The sequence below is a fragment of the Staurois parvus genome, unplaced genomic scaffold (assembly GCF_062004578.1).
Source record: "Staurois parvus isolate SC_StPar_1 unplaced genomic scaffold, SC_StPar_1.0 ptg000412l, whole genome shotgun sequence".
In the NCBI taxonomy this organism is placed as follows: Eukaryota; Metazoa; Chordata; class Amphibia; order Anura; family Ranidae; genus Staurois; species Staurois parvus.
The window spans coordinates 1452476-1471608 of NW_028318208.1; the positions used below are offsets into that span (position 1 = coordinate 1452476).

General features: G+C 45.6%; 2 protein-coding genes, 1 long non-coding RNA gene and 1 other non-coding gene across 8 annotated transcripts in view; 2 read left to right on the forward strand and 2 right to left on the reverse strand.

Moving 5' to 3' along the window:
- Positions 1 to 4099, reverse strand: part of TRAF7 (TNF receptor associated factor 7) — a 95843-nt gene extending 91744 nt beyond the window's left edge. The window contains exon 1 of one of the 3 annotated variants that reach the window (XM_089686805.1): positions 4044 to 4099. The gene's annotated coding sequence lies outside the window, so the exon portion shown is untranslated. The remainder of the gene's footprint in view (positions 1 to 4043) is intronic. The other 2 variants (XM_089686807.1, XM_089686803.1) reach the window with 2 other exon arrangements.
- Positions 4100 to 4287: 188 nt separating this feature from the next.
- Positions 4288 to 13717, forward strand: LOC149454992 (uncharacterized). Of its 2 annotated transcripts, none has more exons than XR_016314135.1 (5): positions 4288 to 4431; positions 6367 to 6446; positions 6644 to 6768; positions 11482 to 11512; positions 13502 to 13717. It is a non-coding gene; the product is annotated as an uncharacterized LOC149454992 (long non-coding RNA). The 2 variants fall into 2 exon arrangements; XR_016314136.1 differs by having other exon boundaries at positions 4327 to 4402.
- LOC149454993 (small nucleolar RNA SNORD60) lies at positions 11551 to 11625 on the forward strand. The gene has a single exon (XR_016314139.1). It is a non-coding gene; the product is annotated as a small nucleolar RNA SNORD60 (small nucleolar RNA).
- Positions 13712 to 19133, reverse strand: part of RAB26 (RAB26, member RAS oncogene family) — a 346450-nt gene continuing 341028 nt past the window's right edge. For both annotated transcript variants that reach the window (XM_089686811.1, XM_089686810.1), the window contains one exon: positions 13712 to 17267. In XM_089686811.1, coding sequence (XP_089542937.1) covers positions 17165 to 17267 — 103 coding nt within the window. In that variant the 3' untranslated portion in view covers positions 13712 to 17164. The remainder of the gene's footprint in view (positions 17268 to 19133) is intronic.

Sequence of the window (19133 nt, forward strand, 5' to 3'; positions counted from 1 at the left end):
TATGTTCATTTTTTTCCCCCATTTTGTTAATTGATAAAAATAACCTATTAACACTTCTATTTCTGAAATCATCCTTTATTTACAGCATTTTATATCAGACCAAAAGGCAGCAAATAACAGTTCATGGTTGGAGAGTAAATACATTTTAAAGCGCAGCTCCACCCAAAAAGAGAAGTTCCACTTTAAGGACTGCTCCCCCGCTTCCCATTAAGGATTGGCACCTTTGGGGGGCGGGGGGGGGCATTTGACAGGTACCCGAATTTGACAGGTACCCGCTCACACTTCCGGTCCGATCACATATTTGATTGGAAATGGAAGGTGTCCTCCCTCCCATGACAGGTCCCAGAAGACTACAGGACCATTCATGAAGAGCAGCGCTACTCACGCATGCGCAGTGGGTACCCGGCTGTGAAACTGAAGATGTTGGCCTCCTGGAATACAAGACGGCCGGTGAAACGGGCTGCGGGGGACACACCACGGGACCGAGGGACAGGTAAGTGGCTGTTTTTTAAAAGTCAGCAGCTACAGTTTTTGTAGCTGCTGACTTTTATTTTTTGACAGGGTGAGTGGAACTCCGCTTTAACCCTTTCACCAGTACCGATTGTGATACATGTTACATATCGCCCCGCATGTATGATGTGCCTTAGCACGAAAGGCCTCAGGAGGAACTGACAGCCTGTGACGCCTCTTTACCACCCAGACCACGAGGAGGTCTGGGTGCTTGCTTTTAAAGGGTCAGTAACATACTTTTTATTTCTGTGTTCTCTGGCACATTGCCAGCAACATTACTGACCTAGGTTGTAAATTCTTCCTTTTATCAATAAATACTTGACATACTACACCAGCAATGGGCAAACTACGGCCCGGCGGACCTTTTAATCCGGCCCGCCGAGCGTGATACAAAAAAAAAAAACAGCCAGGGCAGCGCGCTCAAATGCAATGATTGGCCAGTCTCGCTGCCACTCACATCCTGATAGCCAGTGATTGGCTGTCAGGATGTGTGTAGGCGGGGCAGCGTGACGAACGTGAGGGGAGCTAGGCTCCTCTCACAGTCCGCCCTGAAGACCGGAACGGCGCGGGAACACGGCGAGAGGAACGCGCGGAGCAAAGGTAAGTGAATTGACACAGGGGGGACTTGGCTTACTACTTGCTACTTACTACTACTATATGAGGGATGAATTAATATGGGGGATGAATTACTATATGGGGGATGAATTACTATATGAGGGATGAATTAATATGGGGGATGAATTACTATATGGGGGATGAATTACTATATGGGGGATGAATTACTATAGGGGGGATGAATTACTATAGGGGGGATGAATTACTATATGGGGGATGAATTACTATGGGGGATGAATTACTATATGGGGGATGAATTACTATATGGGGGGATGAATTACTATATGGGGGATAAATTACTATATGGGGGATAAATTACTATAGGGGGGATGAATTACTATGGGGGATGAATTACTATATGGGGGATGAATTACTATGGGGGATGAATTACTATATGAGGGATGAATTAATATGGGGGATGAATTACTATATGGGGGATAAATTACTATATGGGGGATAAATTACTATATGGGGGATGAATTACTATAGGGGGGATGAATTACTATATGGGGGATGAATTACTATAGGGGGGATGAATTACTATATGGGGGATAAATTACTATATGGGGGATAAATTACTATATGGGGGATGAATTACTATAGGGGGGATGAATTACTATAGGGGGGATGAATTACTATGAGGGATGAATTACTATGGGGGATGAATTACTATGGGGGATGAATTACTATATGGGGGGATGAATTACTATAGGGGGGATGAATTACTATAGGGGGGATGAATTACTATGGGGGATGAATTACTATATGGGGGGATGAATTACTATATGGGGGATGAATTACTATGGGGGATGTATTAATATGGGGAATGAATTACTATAGGGGGGATGAATTAATATGGGGGATGAATTACTATAGGGGGGATGAATTACTATGGGGGATGAATTAATATGGGGGATGAATTACTATATGGGGGATAAATTACTATATGGGGGATAAATTACTATGGGGGATGAATTACTATATGGGGGATGAATTACTATAGGGGGGATGAATTACTATGGGGGATGAATTACTATATGGGGGATAAATTACTATATGGGGGATAAATTACTATATGAGGGATGAATTACTATATGGGGGATGAATTACTATGGGGGATGAATTACTATATGGGGGATGAATTACTATATGGGGGATGAATTACTATATGGGGGGTGAATTAATATGAGGGATGAATTACCATATTGGGGATGAATTACTATGGGGGATGAATTACTATATGGGGGATGTATTAATATGGGGAATGAATTACTATATGGGGGATGAATTAATATGGGGGATGAATTACTATAGGGGGATGAATTACTATGGAGGATGAATTAATATGGGGGATGAATTACTATATGGGGGATGAATTACTATATGGGGGATGAATTACTATATGGGGGATGAATTACTATGGGGGATGAATTACTATATGGGGGATGAATTACTATGCTTACTATGGGGGAATATTACTATACTTACTATGGATGGCATGGTAGTGGCTGGGCCGGCCAGCAGCTAGTCCGGCCCCCGGGTCCAATATATGAACCCATTGCGGCCCTCAAGTCAAAAAGTTTGCCCACCTCTGTACTACACTATGGGCACTTTTCCACTTTTTGCCCCTCATTGAGGGGTCGGCAGACACAGCTACATATCATCCAGAGGAGAGATACCTGCACCTGGAAGGAACGTGTGCTGTGATTGATCCATTTTCAAACTATGGAGGCCTCATAAGCCCAGCAGATCGATTGAGGACATCTCTCCCTGTGGGATATCGACATCCATTTGATTGGATATACAAAAGGCGCATTTCCTATGTGCGGTCGGTGAGTGCGCATTCTTGCCATTTCCCGGATCCGATATAAGCTGTGTTCACTAATCGTTCGCTCGATCCTATGAACATTTATGTGTGTGTATAGATCGATTTCCGATCTAACTTTTGAGGCCGAACTTCATAATTTGTTATAAAGCACTGCACTTTGCATATTTTATGATTGGACACAGCTGATCACATGACCGAGCCGACGTTTTTGGCTCTTTCCATTGATCGGGGTCCGAGGGACACAGCGCACCACCGATCGCCGCGCGACACCGGAGCCGCGCACAAGCGGTTAGAGTGGGAGGACATCATATGACGTCCTCGCAGAACGAGAGAACCGCCTTGCGCCTGTAATTTCTTATATGGTGGGTTAAAAAAATCCCTGACCCTTTCCAAAAAATGTACCGGATAAAACGCGGAGATGTGAACCTGTCCCATAGGAGGTCCTGTTAAATGGACTGATGTGCGTTTCTGCAAAATTCAAAAACCGCACCACAAAGCGCATAGGTGTGAATCTAGACTTATACGTGAAATCTCCAATACAGCCGCATTATAAAACTCCGAACGCCGTGTCCTTGTCACTTCCTGAGCCCAAATCACAAACAAGTCATCTTCTGTGTAAGAACTACAAATCCCTCCCCCCAGGTCATGGAGGAGAGGAGGGAGTTGTTTTTAGTGCAAGTCAGAGGAGCGGGGTGGCAACACAGCACAGATGGCACGGCAAGCGTTGTCACCCCGGGACAGGAAGTGTGTGACTGGCAGGGTCACCAGGAGAAAAGAAAGGAAACGAAAAGCCTCCACATCGAAGGCCCAATGAGCTTTACTATAGGACACCCCTGTATGGGAGGAGTATTATTAGCCCCTCCTGTTCTGGAAGGGAGACCCCACATCTGTCTGAAGGAGAGCTAGTATACAGACAGAGCTCAGCACTCCTACTAGCTGTCATGTCCGCCCTGTGTGAGGAGTCCCTCTTTATACGCCTCCCCTGTAGGCCTGTCTCCTGCACTGTAACAGGAATGATTTGGGCCTGCCCTCCGCTGCGACCACTGAAGTGAGACTCCCTCCCTTCCGTCTCCCTCAATTATAAACTCACCAGACCGCCGCCATGTTTTCCGGCTCTCCCCCCCCCCTCGCAGCAGCTGAGTGACCCCTCCCCCTCACAGCCACATTCCGGGAATTCCCACAGCGCAAGGCATTCTGGGAAGCGCTCCACCGCCGCCAATCCGCGGGTTTCAGAGCGCCCTCTAGCCGCTGGAGGAGGCAGGGCGACTCAATCAGCACCCTTCCAGAGCACGGCTCTGCCGGGGAGGGCGGGAGAAAGAACGGCATTGGCTGCGTCGGTGGCATATGACTCAGAGGGCCAATAGCGTCGCCGCATTAGGGGGCTATATAATGTGGGAGCGGCGGCGTGGCAGGCCTTTCCCTGGGTGGAGCGGATTGTGAAGAGTGCGGGTAAATGCTTATCGCGGTTTATGGTCCAGGTGATAAAATTGTGTGCGGGGGGGGGGGAAGGGCAGGCTGCTCTGTACGCAGTGCCTGGATGTACGTGCCGCAATGGCTGCGGTGCGTTTCCATGCTTTACTGCTTGGTTTTTGGAATTATTTCGTTTAATTCTGCATGGTTTTCTGAGTTGCATGTACGGGTGTGGCAGGATGCCATGTGCTGGACTCCATGTAGATGGAAGCTTTGCAATGGTGTGACCGTGCCTCACTGGGATTATTATTCCAGGTACTTATATAGCGCCATCAATTTACACAGCACTTTACATATATATTGTACATTCACATCAGTCCCTAACCCTCAAGGGGTGTACAATCTAAGGTCCCTAACTCACATCCATACATACACATACTAGGGACAATTTAGACAGGAGCCAATTCACCTACCAGCATGACTTTGGATTGTGGGAGGAAACCGGAGTACCTGGAGGAAACCGGCACAGGGAGAACATGCAAACTCCAGGCAGGTGGTGCTGTAGTTGGGATTCAAACCAACGACCCCAGTACTGCCAAGTGGAAGTGCTAACCATTTAACCACTGTGCTGCCCCATATACATTCACCACCTCTGCACATGTACACTGTTTAACTCCTTATCTTCTGGACCGATTCTGGCATTTCTCTCCAACATGTAATGCCCCATACACACTATAAGAAAATTATCAAACCCCTATGAAAATTCTGCATATGTTGCTTTAGTGAAAGCGGGGTCCTGGGAGAGCGGATATAGAGAATGCGGGGTCCTGGGAGAGCGGATATAGAGAATGCGGGGTCCTGGGAGAGCGGATATAGAGAATGCGGGGTCCTGGGAGAGCAGATATAGTGAATGCGGGGTCCGGGGAGAGCGGCTATAGAGAATGCGGGGTCCTGGGAGAGCGGCTATAGAGAATGCGGGGTCCTGGGAGAGCGGCTATAGTGAATGCGGGGTCCGGGGAGAGCGGCTATAGCGACTGCGGGGTCCGGGGAGAGCGGCTATAGCGACTGCGGGGTCCGGGGAGAGCGGCTATAGCGACTGCGGGGTCCGGGGAGAGCGGCTATAGCGACTGCGGGGTCCGGGGAGAGCGGCTATAGCGACTGCGGGGTCCGGGGAGAGCGGCTATAGCGACTGCGGGGTCCGGGGAGAGCGGCTATAGCGACTGCGGGGTCCGGGGAGAGCGGCTATAGCGACTGCGGGGTCCGGGGAGAGCGGCTATAGCGACTGCGGGGTCCGGGGAGAGCGGCTATAGCGACTGCGGGGTCCGGGGAGAGCGGCTATAGGGAATGCAGAATGTATGTGGCCGAAAACCAAACTGAAATGTCTGCGTATGTGGGGAGGATCCAGTTTTTTGTGTTTTTGTACTTTCGTGTGTATGTATATACAGTGAGGGAGCAGTTTATACAGAGTCACTGGCTGTCACTATGTCAGTGTTTTTTAAATGCAATTGCTGGCTTTTTTTTTTTTCTTCACTACATCTCAGAGAAACTTTTTTTACCTTGGGGAAAGTGACAGGTCATTCTCTGAGCTATAGTAAAGAAAAAGCTGGTCATTACATTTAAAAACCAGCACTGACATAGTGACAGCCAGCCACTGTATACCCTGCTCCTCTCCTGCCTTTCTCCACCCCCCCTTCTCCCGAGGGGCGGACTGACCGAGGGCCCGGGATCAGTTGGGGGCCCCATGAGATGCCCCTGGTACCTTTTTTCATAGGCTTTTTTGCGTTTGGGCAAGGACACAGGGGCCCCATGATCCCCTATTACCCGTGGACCCCATAAGTTGTCAGTCCGCCCCTGCCCCCCTCCCTCATCTGCAGTACACAGTCCCCTGTATTGGCTATTTTCGGCTGATATGCTTCTGTGGATGAAATTTTGGTGCATCCCTAAAATGTAACTTTTTTTTTTATTATGTCCTGACCATTCATTTTTCATTGCTTGCTTTTCAGGGTAAATTGTCTCCCCAGAGCCATGGTTACTTTGTACTATGCCCCCTCTCCATGGCAGCACAAGGACCCTCCATGATCAGGTGAGTGTAGTTCCATTGTATGTAACTTTGGTGTTGCCCATGATGTACCCTAAATTCTGACACCTCATATGAACTGTCAAACAGCTTCATGATTTTTCTTTTTGGGCTGAGGCAGCTGCCAGTTACAAATGTTAAGCATCCCTTCCTGGTTGTCTATCCTGGCTTGTATAAAGGGCTTGTGTTTTACAATCTTCCAGGGCCAATATATTTGGTGTGAACACATCGATCTCGTGTACATCTCCACATGGTGATATTGGCACGACTGTAGTGTAAATGGAGCATCAGTCTGGACCATCTCTGCATGGCAACATCTGGAGGACTGGTAAGTTACTGTAGTGGTCACTTCCATTGTCTTAATAGAAATCAATTTATTTTGGGTTTTACTGCACATATTTGGCTGTCATTCTATTCTGTAGCATCAGGCCCTGCTTGGTCCCTTGGAGTGGAAGGATGTGAGCTGGTGGGATGGCTTTTGTGTCGGGATTAAGACTCCCAGTAGGGTCATCTAGAAATGGCCAGTCTGAACAGAATCTGTTCAGTTTTTTTTTTTTTTTTTTTTACAACAATGGTGCTCCACATCTAGTGAGACCTTGCCAAAACTTTGGATAGAGCAGGTTTAGAACCAATCTGGCTTTCCTGGTGGGGTGATTACCCCCCACTTCTGTCTTTGTAACCAACTTGAGGTAGAGGAAAAATAAAGTAGTTGCAAAAGTGATGGGAAATTGGTGGAAGAACTAAACCCATCGATTCAATTGTTTCAAAATGCATTCCTGGAATGCCAGGATTGCTAACTGTCATATTTGCTTTTGTCCTCAAACTGTCAAACCATCAAATGGCTGATTTGGCAGTTGGAGATCACAGAAGTGGCTTCCTTGGCTGTAAAGGAAAGAGTAAAATTCTGCTTTAGCCGAAGTTCACACCTATGCACTTTTCATTTGATCCGTTCTGCAGTGCCTTTTTTGCGTGTGCGTTTTTGATTTATTTTTGTTGCATTTTGTTTTTTTTTTACTTGTTGGGCAGATTAAAACGCATAAAGGTACTACATGATACTCTGCCGTGTTTCCATTGAAGTCTATAGAACCAAAAACGCAATGTTTTGAGTTTAAAGTCCCTGACCCTTTCCCAAACACATGGTTCTCCCGTGGGTACTAGACTAGCTGAAGCCTTTTTTTTTTTTTTTTTTTCCCTAAGCGTAGCTCACAATATTGACCAGGGCAGTGTGTAGACAGCTGGCATTTTGTTGTAGTAACTTATGTTGACATTGTGTGAATATAGCCTAAGAGGACGGCTTCATTAACGTGGGTGTGTGAATCTGCACCCTGTGTGAGGGCCGTGCAGGCGTCCAGCTTTTAGTTGTGGTGCACGGATCCACGGTCGCCGCCACCAACATGCGACAATCGCACGACCGCGACTAACAGTAATACGTCACGCCCACAGCGTCAGACCCCAGACCTTCTCACCAAACTCGTGACTGAAGGACCGGCCGATCTAAAAACTGCAGTGTGACGTGCGTAACAAGGCTCCAACCAGCTGCACCCTGCACAGTGATTGTCCAGCTAATGGGCCACAATCGGTGCCTGCAGCCTGAATGTGCTTGTTGTTGGGTTGGGTTAATTACACCACTAACCTTTCACACTGCCACCACAGCCGCTGCTCCCGGTCTGGCATCTGTGCCTGAACATGGCCCCAAATGCAGCCAGTGCTTTCAAGGCACTTGCACATGTCCGAATGGGAGCAGAGTCTGCCACTGCATCTCAATGACGTCAATGGGACTGCCTGCACAGGGATGCACTGATCACTTGTGCATCCCTGTGGGGGTAGACATGCCCTCAGACAAGGTTCGGATTGATATGCAGCACAGTGGCTAAATGGTTAGCACTTCTACCTGGCAGTACTAAGGTTGTTGGTTCAAATCCCAACCACGGCACCACCTGCCTGGAGTTTGCATGTTCTCCCTGTGAGCATGGGTTTCCTCTAAGTACTCCAGTTTCCTCCCACACTCCAAAGACAGTGGTAGGTTGTCTTGTCTAAATTGTCCCTAGTATGTGTATGTATTAATGTGAGTTAGGGACCTTAGATTGTACGCTCCTTGAGGATTAGGGACTGATGTGAATGTACAATATATACGTAAAGCGCTACGCATATTGATGGCACTATATAAGTACCTGAAATATGCCCTGTGTGAACAAGACAAGTCTCCATATATAAAAAAAATCGGAGGTTCTTGCATGGAGTCATAAGAATTTTAAGTTGGTCTTAATGACTGGTTTCCTTTTATTGGACGTCCACTGTGTGATGTCTTTAAAGATGACTACAAACACATCCACTCACTTTCAGTTCACATTTCTAGACTACCGACCACCTCCATGTTAGATTCTGTAGTCCAAATTGGCAGTGGGCAACCCAAGGATGACCGCACTGTTCGCCCTACATATTAATAGAAGTGCTTACAATGGTGAACAGTCTGTATTGAACTGAAGGCTGGCCATTCACTATACTTTTCTGTCCAATTTCCTTTAGATTTACCTTCAACTATGTAGTGCAAGGGCCTAACTGGGTACAATTGAAAGTGTTTTAGGTTTGACCAAGTTTTTTGGTGAATCTAAAGCGAAATTCTCCAATTGTATACTGTATGGCCAGCCTTAGTCTGAAAAAATGTGTATGGTAGTGGGCTTGTACATGAGATTTGTTTTCCCAACAGTAGCTAAAGGCTGTAATCTAATCTTGGGAGAAGTCTGTTTGTACAACTGATAGGGTAGCTATGGGAGTGAACATAAATCCTATCTGCAGTGCATAGACTCCTGCCACAGATTATAGCTGGCTGAAAAGCTTCTCTGTCAAAGGTCTACAGAAAGGTCTTATCTTCAATATTTACTTTTCCAGTTGAAATGGCTTTCAGTTTCATGGTTAACCAATAACTCCGGGGAAGACTTGCTGTTGGCTATTTTTCTTTGAAGAAATAACCACGTTCTGGGCCCATGGTAGAGAAGGGGCCCAGATGCTGTAGGCCGGGGCTTAACAAATTTGCTTTGAACCCCAGCTAAAAGTTGGGAGCCATTTTTCTTTTGTTAGTGTAGCGTGGGTTGTCGACATCTTTTGGGTGACGAGCTTCATGTGATGCAATTTGCCACATGACAGTCATGGAAAAAAATTCCATTGAAAATAATGGAACCTGAATCAGCGTTTTGGGATCACAGCGATTCTGCTCCAATCCCAAGACGCCCAGGTGTGAATGGAGCTGCCCTGGTTCACACATGCCATTCTGAATGAGTTTTTGAACTTGTATTCTCATGACAGGCTAGATATTTTCCTATTGAGGTTGTTTGCACAGATGCAATCCACACGCATTGTGTTTTGAGTGCCATTATGAAGAGTCCTGTGCGAGTTTGTAGTGGTGCGTTCCAGATTCAAGTGATAGAAGTATCCTTTTTATGAAACAGATCAGCGGCGATCCTGGGAATCGTTGCTGATTTTGGATCATTAGTGGTTTGGGAAACCGATCAGTGGAGAACATGTTCTCTGTTGATCATCACACAGATATTCAGTGTATGAATGAGCAATGTCAGCCCTTCACTGGTGATCGGTGTGTAAATTCTCCAGCCCAGAGGTGAAGAATGGGGGGAACCGCAAACGAAGGAGCGGTAATTAAGCTCATAAGAGCAGGGCCCTCGAACCCCTCGTGTATTGTTACTGTCTTGTCATGTTCTGTCCCCCTTGCTACTGTACAGCACTGAGCATACACTTTGGCACTATATAAATACTGTATAATAATAATTTACTGCTGCTTAGTAAACTGTTTGACTGATCTTACTGTAATCCCGCTTACAGTAACAGTAGCCGGTTTCTAGCGTTCAAAGCATTTGTAGATTGCTTCTCTCATTAGGAGAAGCAATCTACACCGCTTCATGAACAGGCATTCAGAGAACGGTCTCCTTTGAGAACTGAGTGGCGGTCATTTACCACTGCATGATAAAGACACCATTGTGAAGTGCCATGCAGAGATTAGTGTTCACGTTGGATTGACAGGAGTTTTTGCATTGATGTCTATGGGAAGCGCTAGGACGCAATTCAGTTACCATGGTGACCTGGTGCCTGGTATTTGTCCAACCCTGCTGTAGTTTATAGATGCTAAAAGTAACCTGTACACATAAATCACATCTGTCTTGTATAACATTTAGCTGCTGGGGGTTTTGCTGTAATTTTAGAAGTTGCCTCGTCTGTCTTGGCAGCTAATGCATAGTCTTACATGGATGTCGGCTTGCTATCCGGTGTGGAGCTCTTTATTGCGGGTTTTTAGCAGTAGTGAAGTTTTTGGTGTTGAGGACTGGTTTGCGGTGTCCAAGCCATCCCCCCAAATGCTTATTCTCTTGGAGGTCGGTCTTGCTTTAGGCCTACAAGTCGCATCCAATGTGCTGCGGTTATAGCAGATGTATGCTGCATGGAGTAGGACTTGAGTAGTGCAGGTTCTCACGGGTGGCAGACCTCTAGACAAAAGGAGGCTTATGCCCTAGTTAACGGCGGTTGCTTGTGGCAGCCCTAAAATTCAGTTTGACTTGAAGACCATCTAACCTCCAGTCTTGTTGCTACATAATCCTGTTTTTGTACCCACTTAGAAGGAACTTCCCTTTTGGGTGGAGCTCCACTTTAAGGACTGATCCCCATTAAGGATTGGTACCTTTGGGGCGTAGGGGGAGCGGGTACCCGAATTTGCCGGCTCCCAATTCCGGTCGGATTGTCTAGGCGATCGGTAACTGAAGGTGTCCTCCCCTCCACTCTGTAGTCTTTTGGAACACGTGACAGGTCCCAGAAGACTACAGGACCGTTCATGAAGCGCAGAGCTACTTGCACATACGCAGTGGGTACCCAGCGCAGGAGGTGTTGTAATTGTGTTTACAATGACAACCAAAGCCAGTGTTGCCTGTTACAGCCTGTCGGGAGCATTTTCTCACCTAACTAGATAGACTGCTATGGTCAATGGTTTTCTACTGTGATTTAAAAAAAAAGTTTTGAAAATTTGATTTTTTTTTTTTTGTAGGTAGACATGAAGCTGGTGATGTCATAAGGAGGTAAGTTGATCTTGTGGATTATATTGATCTGTAATGAGAGCCACTGATGATACTTCAAAATTTCTGACACCTCATCTGAGCACTCCGGTGCTGATATGCTGGATCTGAGGCTCTTCAACTATGAATGTTTCTAGATGTCTTTGTAAAGGGAAACCTTTGGACCAGTAGTCTCAACTGCAGCCCTGGGGCGGTATGTGGCCCTTTGCTTGCCTCTAATGTGCCTGTGGGGCATCATTCATCCCACTGACACTGTGGTGGGGTGCTATTCCTCCCTATATCAGCAATAGGGAACTTTTTACGCCCAGTGATACAAACAGTAGGGCATTATTCCTTCCACTGATTCAAACACACTATTTCATCCACTAAAACCCATGACAGGGCATGTTTACTCCCACTGATGGGGCATTTTCTACTCCCAGTGGCCACAGCCCAGCCCCCCCAAAGTCTGAAGGATGGTAAACTGACCCTTGTGTTTAGAAAGTTTGAAGACCCCTGCAGTAGATTGTCTATCACAGCTGACCCTCCCATCTAGTGTTGGAGGGGTGTGCACTGCCACCTTTGCAGGTATAGCTATGTAAAACACTGAAGTGGCTATACTGTTTAAAATCCAGTAATACTGTATGTTCTGCACATGCTCAGTTGCTCTTTTTGGCACTGTGCAAGAAGACTGATCTTCAGACGGCTGAAAGATTTACTGCTGCTCAGGGGCTCTGGAGCAAAATGGCAGACTCCAGCAAGAAGACACAGGAGCAATACTGCAGGCAATTTTACTGCACACATCTTGGTAGCATAAATATTGAATGTGTTCCTTGCTTTTTTTTTTTTTTAAATCTGGCTATGGGTAAAGTTCTGCTCATGCACATAGGGCATTTTGCAGCCAGTTTTAGGGGTATCTGGCATTTTTTTTAACTGTTCCAAATGCCCCTCCGTGTTCTGAGTCCATGTACACACTTTTAGAAGCTTTTAGCTGTGGGAGTTTACAGGCAGGAGCCCATCCCCCCCCCCCCCCCCCCCAGGGCCAGTGCGTCCAGGAGCAGCAGCATTTTGGCAGAAAAAAGCTTGATGCATCTAAATGAGTATTAAGGCTAGGCACGTTTAGCGCTTGAGCGTTCATTTCAGTGGCCAAAATTATTCTGTCCAATGAAATGAATTGATTCCCAAGTGCTTGATGCCTGTAAATGTGCCTAAATGCTTCTAAAAGTGTTGCACTTTTACAAGCTTTAGGAGTTTTCTGCCAAAACTCTGCTGCCAAGAGTTTTTACATCTACGTGGGTGGTGCTGCTGCAGATCCGCATGAAAATTCGTGCACCCGCACAGAATTGCGGACCCGCGGGCGGGTGCCATTAGTTCTAATGGCATAATGCCTGCGTTGGGAAACGCAACTGTACTGGGAACCGAGGTTCCTGTGCGGGCTGCGTTTTCCAAAGTAGTGCAGGGACTTCTTTCCCTGCATGGCAAGGGAGTCCATTCAAATGAATGGGCTCTTGTGCCCAAGCAAAACGCAGCCCGCACGGCCACATAGGTGTGAACCGGGGGTAAATGTCCTGTGTACATGAGGACTAAGGTATTACAAGGATTCATGGTACTAGCAAAACTCTTGACTGCTCTGTAAAAAGGCCTTGACTTGCCACACTGTGCACATATTGAGCCTTTGTAATTGAAATAAAAAAGCTTGGGGGCAGTGGAGGAAAACTTGGAGCATATCTAATGTTTAGGGTTTACAAACACTAAGCTCATGCGAAGTGACGGACCTTGCATTTCTGGCCAAGATCAGTTTTTTTTCCCTGTACTAGCAGAAAGTATATTATAGTAATGAAATATAATGCAGCCACCACAGACTGGTAGGATGGTAAGATTTGTCTTAGAATAAGCTCTGCAGTGTTGAAAATTGGCTTGCTTTTTAATTCTAGCATCTGCTAAAACTCTTGTATGTCTGTTTGGTTCATTATACAGATTGTGCTGAAACAGCTGTTTAATTTGTCTTCCCAGGAGTTGATCAGTCGTAATTGTGGATCTGATTGCAGCAGCTGCAGAGTATACACCACAAAGCTAAACCTCATCGCCTAGGCAGCCATTTTTATGGGTGAAGCTGGCTTGCTGGTTCATTGACTGTTAAATGGAATGAGTCGGCCATGGTAACTCGGCTCCAGCTTGGAAAACATTTTGTTTTGCAGATATTTTAATAAAACAATTATGGAATTACAAGCGTACCTTTTTTATTTAATGTTTTACAAAATTATACAGTGAACACTTATAATAGATAGCGCTACAGAATATGAAACTGGTGGAGAATTCATGGAAGCAGACTATTCCAGGCCTGTGCTGTCTTTCCTCTTGCTGCAAAGTTTATATTAGAAACATATTTACTCATTCAGGAGGGAAAAGTACTGTATAGTGGGGGTAAGTAACCAGTGTGTTGGGGTCATTTGATATCCTCTACCCCCAACCTTCCCATAGATGAGAATTCAGGGAAAGCTAAAGTCCAGCATATGACTAAGAAATGGGCATGCTTGGAGTGTTGACCCATGTGGTACTGGAGTCCCTTAGAAAACCGACTTCCAGTTATAAAAAAGAATGTCTAAGTTGTTCAAAACCTTTAGAGCCTGTTCACACTTGAGTGTTTTTCAGCTTGACTGCTAACAAGTAAAATCCCATCATTTGCAAGGGCCCCTGTTCACAGTTGAGCATTCTTTTGCCTGTAGCAAAAATATCTATCGCTCAAAGTTTACTTTTCAGGTAGATCTGAGCATTTTGTCCCCATAGACTTGAAAATAAATGCTCATTCCTACTGTTCAGGCGTTTTCCACTCGAGTTTTTTTTTTTTTCAGGTGTTTTCAGCTCACAGTAGTGATTTCTATTGGCCACAGCAAAACCTCCTACATGGAAAATGTAGGGATGCATTGAAATTTTGGCCACGTAATCCGATCGTCCTAAAATAGCCCTATCGGCATCCTGCCGATACAAAACATTTAGCTGATACAGGAGACCGCACTGCAGATGTGGGGGGGGGGGGGGGAGGGTGGCTGAGAAAGGTAGGAGACTGTACTGAAGATGTGAGGGGGTGGCTGAGAAAGGTAGAAGAGGAGCAGTGTATACAGTGGCTGACTGTCACTGTCAGTGCCGGTTTTTAAATGTAAATACCGGCTTTTTTTTTTCCCCACTTTAGCTCACAGAATTGGCTGTCACTTCCCCCCAGCTAAAAAAGTTTCCTTTTAGTTCATTTCCCTGAGTTAAAAGAAATGTTTCCTTTTTAGTTTCTTGCCCAAGATAACTTTCCTTTAGCTCTGGGGAAAGTGACAGCTAATTCTGTGAGCTATAGTAAAAAAAGCCAGCAATTGCATTTAAAAATCAGCACCAACATTGATACAGTGGGGGAGCCCCTCTGTATACACTGCTCCTCTCCTGCCCCCTCCCCCCAAAAAGGACCAGTCACCCATATGTTATCACAGGGGACTATTGGTCCCCTATGTGATAGCAATAAAATCACCCCCACATACAGTTTGGTTTTCAGCCACATGCATTCTGAATTTTCATTTCAGTGCACCACTATAAAAACCTATAATTGCCAATCTCAAATGCTTGGATGCCTGAAAAAACACCTGAGAAATGCTCAAATCAGTGTGAATGGAGCCTTAGAATTCCAGGCTCCATTTCTTTTTAGTAGCTAACTGACTACATACAGTAGTGGGGCTTTGTTCAGCAGCAGTATAAGTGACATCTGCCAGAATTAGTTGACCTGAGTGCTTCTGACAGAAGTCTCATTTTTATCAAATACAAGGATTCCTCCTGAAGTGGGTGAATGACATCAAAATTTTAACCTCAGCCAATCAGAGGAAGCCTTGTATTCATTAAAATGCATGGTTTCTCTTGAATTGAAGCACTGGGCTTTAGTTCTGCATGTGACAGCTGCCTGTACTGCAGCCGAAGCAAGGCACCGCATACTGATGTAGTGAATGCTACTACAGTGCATTACAGAACACAGTAACTGCATTTAGTAATAAAAAAAAATTTCTTTGGGACTCCTTGGTCCAAATTAACTATTTGTATGAAACAAGTAGAATTTAAGGTTGCTTAACAGTACAGACTAGGAATATAAATGGACTGTAGAAACTAGCTGCAAAAGTGTGTGTGGCCTTGTATGTTGGGTACAGTGGAATAGAGAATTCCCTACTACCTCCTGATGCAGTGGTTCTCAACCTTCCTAAGGCCATGACCCTTTAATACAGTTCCTCATGTTGTGGTGACCCCCAACCATAAAATTATTTACCCAGTAATTATAATTCATGAGTGTCGTTTTACCTCCAATACTGCTGCTTTCAACACAGTAGCTGCTTTCTACACAGTAGCTGCTCTTTACACATCGGAAATGTGTTTTCTGATGGTCTTAGGGGACCCCTGTGAAAGGGTCGTTTGACCCCCAAAGAGGTCGCGACCCACAGGTTGAGAACCACTGTCCTAATGAGTTTCAAAAGGGTTTCAGCTAGAATGTGGAAGAAGCAAAAGGCCTCTAGGTAGTGCCATACATTATCCACCTTTTTACTGTGTATGGAGAACTGTGGTTAGGAAAAGATCGATGTCCATTTGTAAAGAATATGGAGTGTAACCCTTACCATTGATGTATGAATTCTGAATACAAAGGGTTTGGAAATGGTTTAAATAAACTATATCAATGCAGATGCTTGAGTCTGGCCATCCACTGGTGGAAGCCAACAGTAGCTATACAGATGCAGCTTGCATGTGATTACAGAGGTAACACATATATGGGGCCTTTAGTGTCTTGCTGGCTGCATTGGCCTATTATATCCAACTATTCAAACCTGAATTAAGAGTAAGTTGACTGGCCCAGACCTGCATTGAAATGATTATACTGGTAAGAGGCAGCCAGTTGCCCATAGTGTCTTAAATTCCATATCGCACCTTTGAGAGACCAAGGTGCCTTATTAATATGCTGTGGCTTACAAAAATGCTAACTCTACTTTTAAAGCAACAAGTACAACAGAAACCTAAACAGTTTTGCGTTGGAACACATACACAGAGCTTCTTGTCAACAGCAAAAGAATTAGAAAAAGCTCAAAAGCCCAGAAGTTTCTCGTTGGGTTCTGAAGCTGCAGATGTATGTGTTGAAAGTACAACAGCTGCATATGTGGACAAAAGGACACCCAAACCTTCAGCTGATGTGAAGTCGACTTATCCAAGAAAACATGCAACCATGTGCAGCCTCTGGTCCCTGAATTATCACGTCGGTGCATTCTGTGAGGCAGTCTCACCAACATTTAATACATTCATTGAGGGTTTTGAATGCAATGCCTCAGAACAGTCATATGTACATATACACTATAGCACTGCACAGCTGTACTGTGGTTTTATATAACTTGTCTGGTATGTCTTCTACAGTAAATATGTAATATGTTGTCCTTACAATCAGTATGTACAGCTTGATGACCAACTGTTTAGAATCAGTCTGGTTGCGATTTAGATGTCCTTTTGTTGAACACATTGCTACCCTCACAGATACAAACACAGACATGCACAGACAGAATGCTCTTCCACAGAATAGGGGGGGCGGTGTTGGGTGGACTCTTGAGTGACCCCCAACAGTGGAGTGGCTGAAAGTTCTCATCAAGTCTTTGTACAGAAACCAGGGTAGCAGAATCAGGACTTGCAGCATCCCGAGCCCTTGACTTCCTTCTTGACGTAGTCATGGAGTTTAAATTTGGGCTCGTTGGGGAGCTTCATGGACCTGTGTTTTAATTCTCTGTTGAAGAGAATAACATTTGTTAACGTAATTGATGAAAAATGGTTAATACTGATGTAGGACTTTAATTGAGGGGATGTATGTGCGCTTCCATTCTGAATGACCTCTTCCCATCTGATACCTAAAAAATAGTGGTGTATGCTTTCAACAGGTTTAGTATACTGTGCCAGCCCCCTTTAGAGCTGGAAATGTTTCTTCAGGTCCCTTGGTGCTTCTGCATGGAGACGGTACCATTCATTTCTCTAGATCAGGGTTCCCAGCACATATGTCCATGACGGACAGCTCCCGATCTCCCATTTCGATCGGGACCTTTTCCGATCATATGATGGCGGTCACATGACCCTAAAACCTCACCCCGCCTCCCGAAACTCTTACAGGGTCGGGAGGCGCCGGCGTGAAGTGGTTAAAAAAAAAGCTTTGTTAATGGCATCAGGGCTGATTGAGCACCCCCTATGGTCAGTATGGGAGCACGCAGGGCACACGCTCTTAGCACATATGTCTGTGACTCACGGAAAAGTCCCAATCTCCCCTTTCGATCGGGACCTTTTCTGATCATGTGACTACCGTGATTCGCCTTTTATGAATACAAAGTGTTCTTTGATTGGACATGAGGTAGAGATTATGATATCATTATCTCTCCTCTCCACCTCATCCAGAGGAATGCCCTATGTTCATTAACCTCTTGACGCCGAGTGCACGCATATTTGTGTGCAATTAAAAAATACATAAGTGCTGAGAGCACGCGCCCTGCGCGCTCCCAGCACATATGTCCGTGACGGACAGCTCCCGATCTCCCATTTCGATCGGGACCTTTTTCTGATCATGTAAAGGCAAATGACGGCGGTAACATGACCCTGAAACTTCGCCCCTGCCTCCCGCCTTCTGAAACTTACAGGGTCAGGAGGCGCCGGCGCGAAGTGGTTAAAAAAGAAAGCTTTGTGAATGGCATCAGGGCTGAGTGAGCACCCCCTATGGTCAGTATGGGAGCGCGCAGGGCACGCACTCTTAGCACATATGTCCGTGACTCACGGAAAATTCCCGATCTCCCCTTTCGATCGGGACCTTTTCTGATCATGTGACTGCCGTGATTCGCCTTTTATGAATACAAAGTGTTCTTTGATTGGACATGAGGTAGAGATTATGATATCACTATCTCTCCTCTCCACCTCATCCAGAGGAATGCCCTATGTTCATTAACCCCTTGACGCCGAGCGCACGCATATTTGCGTGCAATTAAAAAATAGATATGTGCTGAGACAGCTAATCACGGCGGTCACATGACCCTAAAACCCCGCCCCGCCTCCCGGCTTCTGAAACTCTTAAAGGGTCGGGAGGCGCCGGCGTGAAGTGGTTAAAAATAAAGCTTTGTGAATGGCATCAGAGCTGAGTGAGCACCCCCCCATGGTCAGTATGCAGAAAGAAGACTCCGCCTACAGAACCTGTCAGATTACAGTGACTACTGTAGTAGCACCATACTACTACAATGACTATCCGCTTCTACAGAGGTCTCTCAGGTATGAGACATGCATACTTACATGGGTCCAAGCTGGACCAATATAGTTATGCAATACAGTACATACCTGGAATTCAGGTTTAACTATACCGACTAAGGGCTGAGTCACACTATAGAAACGCAGTCTGGATGCGTGTTTTTGACATGTTCTGATGCATTTTTTTTTGCTTTCCAGATGCTTTTTTTTTCCTCCTTTTTATGGGGTCCAGTGCATTTTTTATGAGTTTTACCGTGTTCCAGTCCAGGAAAAATGCAGCATGTACTACTTTTTTTTTTTTTTCTGGAACCAGAACGCACTGGAACTGCAAGCACTGATATGAACCATGCCATTGACAATCATGTAACCTACTATC